The sequence below is a fragment of the Gymnoscopelus braueri genome (assembly GCF_963280865.1).
Source record: "Gymnoscopelus braueri genome assembly, chromosome: 15".
NCBI classification, from domain to species: domain Eukaryota; kingdom Metazoa; phylum Chordata; class Actinopteri; order Myctophiformes; family Myctophidae; genus Gymnoscopelus; species Gymnoscopelus braueri.
The window spans coordinates 48314841-48327507 of NC_137620.1; the positions used below are offsets into that span (position 1 = coordinate 48314841).

Sequence of the window (12667 nt, forward strand, 5' to 3'; positions counted from 1 at the left end):
AGGGAAGGGAGAAGAGTCTAGGACGTGTGGAGCGTTGTCCAGGGTGTTTTAGAGAAGAGAGAAGAGTCTAGGACGTGTGGAGCGTTGTCCAGGGTGTTTTAGAGAAGAGAGAAGAGTCTAGGACGTGTGGAGCGTTGTCCAGAGTGTTTTAGAGAAGAGAGAAGAGTCTAGGACGTGTGGAGCGTTGTACAGGGTGTTTTAGGGAAGGGAGAAGAGTCTAGGACGTGTGGAGCGTTGTCCAGGGTGTTTTAGAGAAGAGAGAAGAGTCTAGGACGTGTGGAGCGTTGTCCAGGGTGTTTTAGAGAAGAGAGAAGAGTCTAGGACGTGTGGAGCGTTGTCCAGGGTGTTTTAAAGAAGAGAGAAGAGTCTAGGACGTGTGGAGCGTTGTCCAAGGTGTTTTAGAGAAGAGAGGAGAATCTAGGACATGTGGAGCGTTGTCCAGAGTGTTTTAGAGAAGAGAGAAGAGTCTAGGACGTGTGGAGCGTTGTCCAGAGTGTTTTAGAGAAGAGAGAAGAGTCTAGGACGTTTGGGGCAACGTGTGGACAGCATCAGTCGTTTGTAATGAGGATAGTCAGCAACCGGAATTCTATGATTAAATGCTTTATAACATGTTATGCTTCTTGTTATAAAGCATCATAGCATATCATTATACAGTGTTATAAGCTGATCATAAGAAATCAATGTTTCACCAACAACTACATTTTTATTCCTCTTAGTTTCAAATCAACAGTTTGTCGACCAACACCAGCCTGTCCTGATTCAGAAAGTGCAGATGGTGGCTCCCATCCTAGATCTGCTCCGTGCTGAGGGTGTCATCACCCAAGAGGGCTACAGTAATGTGAGGTCTAAGTCCACCACTCAGGAGAAGATGAGGGAACTCTATCCCCTCCTGAACTCCAGCAAAGCCAAAGACATGTTCTACAAAGGTCTTGAGGAACATGAGAAGCCTCTCCTTGAAGATCTGTAAGTCATTTTCATTTACATTCAGTCCAAACTTTGCATTTTTAGAAGAGATTAGAAGGTACCTTTTCAGGCCATGATGCTTTCATTGTTAATATGAATCATTATCATGTATCCTCTTCATGTCTAAGATATGTAGTAATTTGTATGTTTTTATTGTTGTGGTGCAAACAAAACTTCTTTCTCTTCTGGAGATTTTGTCTTCTCTAATACAGTCATGCTCACTTTGTTCATTATCTGTATACTGCATACTACTGTATGCCAGAGTGCCAAAATGCACATTTACATTGAATTCTAATGGATAATCAAGTTACTTTATCTTTGAATAAGTTAATTAATTTACTGACAGATGTTTGGTGCTATAAGGCCATAGTATTGGTATATGCATATTGTGTGTGTGTGTGTGTGTGTGTGTGTGTGTGTGTGTGTGTGTGTGTGTGTGTGTGTGTGTGTGTGTGTGTGTGTGTGTATATATAGTGGTAGACATGTAGTGGTAGTGGTATGTAATGGTAGATGTATATTATTTATATAGTAGTGATAGATTTATATAGAGTTAGTATGACAATCTTCTTACATTTCACAGCAGGGATGCTCAGCCTTCTCATTCAACACAACCTGAAAGAGCAGCTGCATCATCATCTGTCTCAGGTGAGTGTTGTCTAAAGTTTATTGAATCTAAATGGAGACTTTTAATTTAGGATTAGATCTACTACAGTTACTTTAATTTAGGTTTAGATCTACTACAGTTACTTTAATTTAGGATTAGATCTACTACAGTTACTTTAATTTAGGATTAGATCTACTACAGTTACTTTAATTTAGGATTAGATCTATAAGAGTTACTTTAATTTAGGTTTAGATCTACTACAGTTACTTTAATTTAGGATTAGATCTACTACAGTTACTATAATTTAGGATTAGATCTACTGCAGTTACTTTAATTTAGGATTAGATCTACTGCAGTTACTTTAATTTAGGATTAGATCTACTGCAGTTACTTTAATTTAGGTTTAGATCTATAAGAGTTACTTTAATTTAGGTTTAGATCTACTACAGTTACTTTAATTTAGGATTAGATCTATAAGAGTTACTTTAATTTAGGTTTAGATCTACTACAGTTACTTTAATTTAGGATTAGATCTATAAGAGTTACTTTAATTTAGGTTTAGATCTACTACAGTTACTTTAATTTAGGATTAGATCTACTACAGTTACTTTAATTTAGGATTAGATCTACTACAGTTACTTTAATTTAGGATTAGATCTATAAGAGTTACTTACTGTCAATTCCATTCAAATAGTTTCCATGTCAGTCATTTAACACAATAACGTTTCAATAACATTAACATCATATTGATTGAAAAGCACATAAATGTCCTTTAACCCGTTTAGACCTGATATGAGGCGATTTTTTAAAAGCCTTCCAAATCCTAACCTAAGTTTTCTGAAAATAACTTTTTAAAACACCACTTTTTTAACATGACATAAATGCTTTCTCGGTTTTAAAGGTATAACAACATATATAGGCTTTCCAGGGCTTGATGTGTTACATTTGAACGGTTAAAGTTTGTTTTAGTTATTCACACTATTAAAAAAAAGAGTACATTAGGTAAAATAGGCTTTTTTTCATGTCTTTTTATCAGCAATAGAATTGTAGATTTCACATTTAGATTCAAGTGTTACATGTTTCATTATTACAGATTTGCTGGTGAAAACACCAGAGGATACAAAGCTTATTGAATTCTACCAAAACCAGCTCCAAACAAATGTTGAGGACCCGTTCACATGTTTACCTGAAGGGTCAGTCCAACGGACAGATAAGGACGATTTTGAAGATTGCTACACACATGTTAGCATCATATATGTGGACAACAAAGAGATCAGCTGTGAGCATGAGGTCAGACAGATGGAGAGGAAGAAAGCATGGCAGGACATCCCGCAGAGTGAAATGGTGATGAAGAAAGCAGGACAGGAGATCCAACTCAGTGACATCTTTAAACACCCCTCTGGAAAAAACAAACGCATCAGAACAGTGATGTCCATTGGTATTGCAGGAGTTGGAAAAACCTTTCTCGTACACAAGTTTGTCTCTGACTGGGCAAAGAAAAAACATCAACATCCTCACCTCACATTTGTGTTCCAATTCCGCCACCTAAATTTGCTGCAGGGACGAAGGTTTAGTTTGGCACAGCTAATTCATGAATGCATCGATGCAACCAAATGCATCCCAGAGGAAGCTCTTAATGACATCTTCACCAAGCTGCAGAAGTCAGGAACCCCAAATTATGACAACAGCCTCTTCAAACTTCTGTTTGTATTTGATGGCTTAGATGAAAGCATCATTCCGCTGCACTTTGAGACTAAGCCTAAGTCTAACCATGACTGCTCTGATGACTTCTCCCGATCCGTCCCACTGGAAGAGCTTCTAGTAAACCTCTTGAAAGGGAAACTGCTTCGCTGTGCTCACATCTGGATAACCACCCGCCCTGCTGCAGCCAAACAGATCCCTTCTGAGTTTGTTAATATGTTTATGGAGGTGAAAGGGTTCACTGATGCCAAGAAGGAGGAGTACTTTAGGAAGAGATTCAGTGATGAGAAGATGGCCAGCAGAATCGTCTCACACTTGAAGACATCAAAGAACCTCCACATCATGTGTGAAATCCCAGTCTTCTGTTCAATGGCTGCCACCGTTCTCCGTGACATTTTGAGGAGAGACGAGAAAGGACAGCTGCCCAAGACCATGACTGAGATGTACTGCTACTTTGTGATGGTTCAGACAAAGAGGAAGTGGCTGAAGTTTGATGAGACACATGAGCTGAATCAACAGCAGCTCATGGAGACTGACAGTGTGTTTTTTCTGAAGCTGGGCAGGCTGGCGTTTGAACATCTGGAGAAAGGTAGCATCATTTTCTACCAAGAAGACCTGGAAGAGTGTGGTCTTGATGTGAAAGAAGCCTCGCTGTACTCAGGAGTGTGCACAGAGATCTTCACAGAAGAGAGTGTGCTCTTCCAGAAAAAGGTCTACTGCTTTGTTCATCTGAGCATCCAGGAGTTCCTTGCTACAGTCTACCTGTTCCACTGTTTCACACAGAAGAACATGAAGGTACTGAAGACATTCCTGGGAGGAAAAGAAAAAGACAAAGAAAAAGAAATGACCTTGGATGACTTCCTGTACAGAGTCATGGAAAAAGCCCTCAAGAGTGAGAATGGTCACCTGGACCTCTTTGTCCGCTTCCTTCATGGCCTCTCACTGGAGTCCAACCAGAGTCTGTTAGGAGGCCTGCTGGGTCAGACAGAGAGCAGTCCAGAGAGCATTCAGAGAGCCATTGACAACCTGAAGAAGATGAATGATCGAAGGTTCTCTCCTGACAGATGCATCAACATCTTCCACTGTCTGATGGAGATGAACGACCACTCGCTGCATCAGGAGATCCAACAGTACCTGGAGTCAGGGGACAGATCAAAGACAAGACTGTCTGAGTCCCAGTGTTCAGCTCTGGCCTTCATGCTGCTGATGTCAGAGGAGGTTCTGGATGAGTTGGACGTGGAGAAATACAACACATCAGCATTGTGGGGGAGATCCAGACTGATCCCAGCTGTGAGGAACAGCAGAAAGGCTCGGTTAGTAGTCATGTGAATAGAAAACCCATTAGAAGAGAATCAATCTACCATCACACCTAACACTATAAGTAGAAATGATGGTTAACGTAAAATATCCGATATTAATCAGGTCTCAAATATTGACGTGTGTGTGTGTGTGTGTGTGTGTGTGTGTGTGTGTGTGTGTGTGTGTGTGTGTGTGTGTGTGTGTGTGTGTGTGTGTGTGTGTGTGTGTGTGTGTGTGTGTGTGTGTGTGTGTGTGTGTGTGTGTGTGTGTGTGTGTGTGTGAGAATAAAGGCGTGTGTGTGTGTGAATAAAGGCTAGTCCTATTAAAAGCATCCCTGGCTGATAAGCCTTCCATACATTATAATTGCCCTCTATAACTAAAACTAAAAAAATAAAAACACCTTAAATATTCTCATCCCGACACGTTCTTTGCTTGTAGGTCTGCTCTCGTCGGGAAGTAATAGTACCATTGTACTTCAGAGTATAAATTAGACGTTGAAGCTAAATAATGCTTAATTTATAAGACGGGGTCCCTTGCTGAAAATAGATGCAAGCAAATTATGCGACACAATGTCTGCTTGTAAATCTGTTCTTGTCGGCAAACTTCACCATCAGAGTATAAATCTGGCTTCATTCATTTGAGACAAAACATATTAACAACATTTCTACACATATTTTGTCTATTTCCACCAGACGAAAAAACAATCTGTGCATGTCTAAATTCAGAAAGTAGGCCTAAACGCAAACATACGTACACACACACACACACACACACACACACACACACACACACACACACACACATACACAAACAGCGCATTTTAGCATGCTCTTAACACATTCCCTGCCAGAGGTTTTTTTTTATTTTACTTCCCCCAGTGCCAGTGTTTAATTTTTTTTTACACAGGAGCCGAGATACAGGATTTTAAAGTAATAAGTTAACTAAGGAGTGAATGGAGCTAGAAATCTTTGGATCGTGATATCTCTGGTTCTGTGTGGATAAATTGAAAAAAAAAAAAAGGCAACAAAAAAAAAAATTTTTATTGAAAAACGGTTATACTCGTGGATGGCAGTTTTATGGCAGTAAACGGGTGTATTTTTCATCAACGGTTATACTCGTGATTGGCAGGTAAAGTGTTTAATTCAACATTGACAACTTCCAAATATCCAAAATGAATCCAAACTACTACCGATTTCACATTTAATATAACTTGAATGTGTAATAGAACTCACACACACGCACATACAAAGGTTTACGCAAAGTCGAATCGCAGTCCGAGGAACGGCCGACATTATCCCAAAAGGTTTCAGAGAGTTACTGCCCGCCCACTTAGTCTATACGTCTTGACGTAGGCTGACGTCAGAAACACTCATGTTGATGGCAAGGAGATTTAAGTAAACATCAATAAAAGGTTGTGAGTTCTGTTTAATTAATCCACAAAAAATATTAGGAAACACCAAAGGCCAAGTGACCTTGACCCTAAAATGCACCTGAGAAATGGACCATCCCATTAGTGAAGGGGTGTACAGAGGATGGCCTTATAAACAATGAGTTTAATTTAGTTTAGTTTATTTGAAAAGCAATAACAGTACAGTTATAACCATCCGAGGAGGAGACACAATAATGTCCAGGACTTATTTCCATTCTGGTCCTTTTACACTGAACAACATGTCCGATCACAGGGTGACATTCATGTACAATATATAAATAATTCTAATGTTAACAATTAATATATAATATTTATCACATGAACCATACATTGCACATGAAGCCTAAGTCAAATTCTGTTAAATTAAATACATTTACTGAATTATACTGGAACCTTTTCCAGTAACCAGAGCTGTGTTAGTAATAAACGTCCTCAAATTAGAGTTTCAAGGCTGTTCCATTGGGTTGCTCGTATGCACTTAAAATAACCATTATCGAGGCACACAATAACAATACTCACTGTAGTATAAAAGCTATGAGTGTTCCTGACCTGAGTACAAAAGTACCCCCCCCCAAAAAATAAAATAATATATATATATATATTAATAATTTAAATTAAAAAAAATATGAATTGAAGCAAAGGGAGGTCGACAGCAAAACTATATAACAATCTGTTAATAAACTCTAAAACAATCTGTTAATAAACTCTAAAACAATCTGTTAATAAACTCTAAAAACAATACTCCAAAGCCTCTCAGTACTGTGAGCAGTGTCTACCTTTCCAAAATATAACCATAGAAGAAAACTAGAAAGTTGCTATATCGGGAAATTGCAAGTGTGGTTGCCCCGACGCAGGCCGTGGGTTGTGACCATCAGGACCTTAGGAATCCTCTGGGATAAATAGTGTTGGAGGACATGCAACATGATTTTCAAATGTGGTGTTGATCAGATCTTGTGTTCTTGATTAATGGTGTTTTGTTTTTTTAAGAAATAGGCCCCTCCCACTAGTTTTACAAGCCAATCACATTGTCACATCACTCTTGAGATCATGCGTAATTAATCTGGAGGTGATTGATCAACCTAAGCATCATGTTTTGGATGGATAGATGGATAGATGGATAGATGGATAGATAGATAGATAGATAGATGGATAGATGGATAGATAGATAGATAGATAGATAGATAGATAGATAGATAGATAGATACCTTTATTGCAGGTGAAAATCTGTGTTCGAAACATGTTTTTGCAACAAACGGTTACATTTTTGTGTGCAAATGCTTTTGGCTCTGCGTTAAGTACACAACCCTCAACATGTGATTCAACGTGTTGACGTTTTGTTCATGATTTCTGGCCCCTCCCACTAACTTTGAAGGCCAATTATGGGCGAACGGTATGGACTGTCAACATTCTGATGCGTTTTTAGTCTCATGGGTCCAGAGATCATGTGTACCAATTTGTGTGAGATTTGGACACAATCTGTAGGAGAAGAAGCAAAAAGTTAAAAAATCTAATCAAATTACTGAATTAGTTTATAGTTCATAATGCATTCATGCATTACACACTATAGTATACAGATTATATATGTCTTTCACTTCTATGTTTTCTGGTTCCCTTTTATGACCTGTTAATATCTGGTTAACTAGATAGACATTTTCTTAGTTAATTTCCTTGAACATGAACTCAATCTAATCTGTGTTGTTGATCTTTGATTTTACATATTCTATATTTACAGATTTGTTGGCTGTCGACTCAAAAAGCCAGATTATGAGATTGTGGCTTCAGCTCTCAGCTCTAATCCTTCACATCTGAGAGAATTGGACCTCAGCTATAATGACATGAAGGATGATTCATGCATGGAGCTCATCTCTGCTGGATTGAAGAGTCCACATTGTAGACTGGAGATACTACGGTCAGATTAATTAACCAGCATTATTTTGATTAGTTCTGTTTTATTATTTATTGTTTGATTATAATAAGAAGAGTGAATAAAGTTCACATCATGGTATCCCACAATGAGTATAATCATGATACGGTCTGAGTTTGGCCCGAGTTTGTGTTGGCTAGTCTGCACTCTCACAATGATACGGTACAGTAACTACAACATGTGATCCATCATAGCTGCTATAGAATTATCAGGTCCAGTTACACAATCATTGAGTGTCAAACTGGTGTTAACACAGACTGGAAGGTTTACTGGTTCCTCAGCCCACCAGCACCAGCAGTCTCTTCTGTCTATTTCATTTTGTCAATAAGGTTGATATCATGGTAACCCACACTGACTAGATACATAAATACTTTACCCTGTGTCATGTCTAGAAACAGAGAAGAAATAAACTTTATCTTTTTATGTTGGTCAAGTCTCCTGAAGTCATAATAGTACACACGCACGCACACACGCACGCACTATACAGTAGATTATTCTGCTAGTATTACTATTCTTTTTCCAAATAGCTTTCATTGCTCTTCCCAAGAATGTGTGCTTTCTTTAAAAAAATACTTTATTTGATTACCATCTACTGGTTTATACCTGCTAATTTACCAGGCCTGTCTGTCTGTCTGTCTGTCTGTCTGCTGATCTGGTATTGACTTGCTGCTGCCTGCCTGTTGGAGGATTAAGATGATTTAATTTGCATTATTCCTGTCTGCCTCCTCTTTCCATCTATTGGGTCCCTACTCCAAAACTCTGATAATCAATCCAGATATATAATCTGTAATTACAGACTTGCTGGCTGTAACATCACACAGACAGGATGTGAAGTCCTGGCCTCAGCTCTCAGCTCTAATCTTTCCCATTTGAGAGAATTGGATCTCAGTTTCATCAGTCTGCAGAAATCACAACTGGACCAGCTCTCTGCTGCACTGAAGAGTCCACATTGTAGACTGCAGATCCTGAGGTAAATCATGTGTTTTCTCTCTGTGTGGATCTCTACTTGAACATCAACAGCAGTTTGTTAAATATGTATTTCTCTGCAGGTTGTCAGGCTGTGGGGTCACAGAGGAAGGCTGTTCTTCTCTGGCTTCAGCTCTGACCTTCAACCCCTCCCATCTGAACCAGCTGGACTTGAACTTCAGCCACATAGGAGACTCTAGTCTGAAGAAGCTCTCAGCTGCACTGGAGACTCTCAAGTGAGTAGACTTGGACTGTGTCCATGTTGGTTAGTGTAGTGTTTCCCTTACAATGTTTAACTGGCTGACCAGGCCAACCAATGTGCAGGTGGGAGGGGATGCTTCACCCATAAAGTCCAATGTGCAAGTCCACCACAACAATCCTCATCCTTCCATCCCTTCTTTATATGTGACCCCACAGGATTATGAAATAGTCCTCTCACATCCCGTGATTTTCCAGCAGAGTAGGAGAACGTCACTAAAATCTGTCCAAAATGAGATAATAGCGCAGCAATACTCTAGACACACTAGAGTATGTCTGACATGCAATTCAGAGCTTCAATCAATCATGTAAATCATGAAAAAATGCATAACAGCAAGTATATATATAATATATAATATATATTATATATATATATATATATATATATATATATATATATATATATATATATATATATATATATATAATATAATATATTATAATATAATATAATATAATATATATATATATATATATATATATATATATATATATATATATATATATATGCGCATGTATGCATGTATGTAAAATAATGATTGGCAATCGCGGTAATATCCATGTTCTATACTAGCCTGGTAAACCCTCCCTCCGGAAATCTCATTTGTAATTTATTTCAGGAGTGAGTCTGGCATGATCTAGCCTGGTAAACCCTCCCTCCGGAAATCTCATTTCTATTTGATTCCTGGAGTGAGTCTGGCATGAACCGCCTCTCTGCAATATTGGCTGTGTATGCCAAACGGCCGCGCCTATCAGCGTCGTCGCTCATTGTTCTGTGATTGACAGCTTACGTTGGCCAATCAGGTGGCGAGTTCGAGTGAGCCCAAAACACGAACGGCAGCCATCTTTTTCTTGTGTGCTATTTTCTCCGCAATTTTTTTACTTCAAAAAGCTCTCTAACTTCTATTTTGAGGCACGGAATTTACTTATAAGATATCGTTTGGATAGAATTTAGTTGTTTAACTTCATATATGTGGTCAATTAATCATGACAAAGCCTATTTAAAAATAAAAATGTAGAGAACCGGTAGGGGCGGGCAGTGACACCCATGTATCCGAATAAGGCAACCCATTTTGGGCATGGATCGTCTCAAAAGTCTCGTTGCGTCACATTAGACTGGTGAACTGCTGATTGGCTGAAGGGGAAAAATTATCATTGGCTGAAGGGGTTGTCAGTCAACGGTATTACTCCCGCCCAACTCCAGCACAGCCAATATTACAGAAAGGGGGATCAGGCCAGACTCACTCCTGAAATCAAATGGAAATGAGATTTCCGGAGGGAGGGTTTACCAGGCTAGGCATGATCGCCCATTCTGCAATTTTGGCTGTGGGCTGGAGTTGGGCGGGAGTAATACCGTTGACTGACAACCCCTTCATCCAATCAGCAGTGTCCCACTTCAGCCAGTGCATTTTTACCAGCTCCAGACAAATGTGACGCAACGGGACTTTTGCGACGGCCATGCCCAAAATAGGTTGACTTATTCGGATACATGCGTGTCACTGCCCGCCCCTGCCGGTTCTCTAAATTTTTTTTTTTAAATAGGCTCTGTCTTGATTAATTGACCACATGTATGAAGTTAAACAACTAAATTCTATCCAAATGATATCTTAAAAGTAAATTCCGTGTCTCAAAAAATAAGTTTGAGTGTTTTAAAACCGAAAGTAAAAAGTTTAACTGCCCACAGAAACAATTGCGGCTCGTTCCATTTTTGTCGGCTGCACTCGGTCCCATTCGGGCTCACTCGAACTCGCCACCTGATTGGCCAACTGTCGCTGTCAATCACAGAACGATGAGCGACAACGCTGATAGGCTCGTCCATTTGGTGAACGGGCTAGAAACGCCCAGACAAGCCTTCAGGCCAGACTCCTTCCTGAAATCAAATGGAAATTAGATTTTCCGGAGGGAGGGGCTTTACCAGGCTAGTTCTATACCATACCATAATGCATTGAGGTGGACTGTTTTGTGTAAATAATCTGTCCCACTCAAAACCCACTCTGTCATACAGGATGCAGTGATGAGTCATCATGTTCACCAGAGCAGAATGATAAACAGCATCTAAAAGCTTTAGGATAGAAGGAACAGTGTTCTTATAAATGACATCTCCATAGTCTAACACACAGAGAAAGACTGTTTAAACTAGAAGAATGTGCTCCTCAGAGCACAGGTCTCCACCAGGGCAGGTAGCTTATTGTGGGCCAGCAATGTTTCACGGCATTTAACGCTGTGTTCATGATTTCAGGCATTTTGTTCAAAATGCACTCCTTTAGAAACGTTTAAAAACTTTAGAAGCCAATCAGGATGGAATATGAAAAAGCAAACAGATCTGTCTTGGATCACATGACTATAGAGGTAATGTGTTTGGACAAAATGTGTAGGAATAATATTTAAAAAAGTGTTTTGCATAAATCTACCACCTGGCAGTAGCCAGGAGACAGTAGCCTCCATGGACTATGTGCGCACAGTTTCCTGTTGATCGGTCCAACAGTGCCGGAGATTAGCTGCTCACAGACAGACCTACACACACACTGACGGACACACGGACGGACAGGGGCGGAGACTATAACCCTTTATCTGTATATAAATACTGTATTAACTATTTCACTGCCAGACTTATTTCTGGCTGCGTGCAGCCACTGACAGAGATTTTTCGATTGTCTTACCTTTTCAAGTATTCACAGAATATTTATCTCCAGTATGATCTATCCCCTGATGGTTGGTAATCACAGGAGGGCCTTTGGGGAAAAAAGTCGTCCTTGGCAGTGAATGAGTTAAATACTTAAGTATTCAAAAGTAAACATTTTGACATGATAAAGAAATGCAAAGATTTTTCAGAAATGTTAAAAAATATAGCATGAAAATAGCAGATCTACAAGTTCACAACGGACCACTATGCAATGTGTTGTGAGTTTGTAGATCTGCTATTTTCATTTTACCTCGAGACAGAAACTATAATTACATCCTCTTCATATCAGCTGTCTTTGAAAAAATAAATCACACTTTTAGATATTAAAAGTATATTAGTATTATTAGTATATTAGATATATTAGTCATTTAGATCATTTCATCATTCTATGGTAGGAGAATGAAAATACACTTTATAAATGTAACATCTAAACACATGTCTAAACCCTCTCCTCCAAGCCGGGCCGGACGGGCTGCCTGGTCAACATAATGTTAGGAGAAACTGTAGTGTACATAATCATAATAATAAAACTAACAATACTAATACTTACTAATACTAATACTAATACTAATACTAACAATAACAATACTAATAATAATGTCAGGTAGTGGAGACGTTGTGTTAGACAATTAGACATTGATTCAATCAATCAGTCAAGCTTTATTTATAAAGCACAATTCACACAACAAGTGCAGTTCAATGTGCTTCACAGGAAAAAATTAAGTTCAAGACTTAAAATACATTTTAAAAAGAAAATACTTTAAAAGAACAAGTAAAACAGAAGAGAAATGCAGCAATCTAAGTAAAAGCAATGCTAAAAAGATGTGTTATAAGATTTAT

General features: G+C 38.9%; 2 protein-coding genes across 2 annotated transcripts in view; both read left to right on the forward strand.

Moving 5' to 3' along the window:
- LOC308102179 (NLR family CARD domain-containing protein 3-like) overlaps nt 1-9316 on the forward strand; it is a gene marked incomplete at its 3' end in the record, with an annotated part of 64254 nt that extends 54938 nt beyond the window's left edge. The window contains exons 6-12 of the mRNA XM_080451779.1: nt 717-963; nt 1544-1608; nt 2661-4581; nt 7729-7905; nt 8717-8890; nt 8970-9122; nt 9304-9316. Coding sequence (XP_080307905.1) covers nt 717-963; nt 1544-1608; nt 2661-4581; nt 7729-7905; nt 8717-8890; nt 8970-9122; nt 9304-9316 — 2750 coding nt within the window. The remainder of the gene's footprint in view (nt 1-716; nt 964-1543; nt 1609-2660; nt 4582-7728; nt 7906-8716; nt 8891-8969; nt 9123-9303) is intronic.
- The window catches only part of LOC308102372 (uncharacterized protein), a 1220233-nt gene that overhangs the window by 443253 nt on the left and 764313 nt on the right, over nt 1-12667 (forward strand). The gene's annotated exons all lie outside the window — the stretch shown is intronic.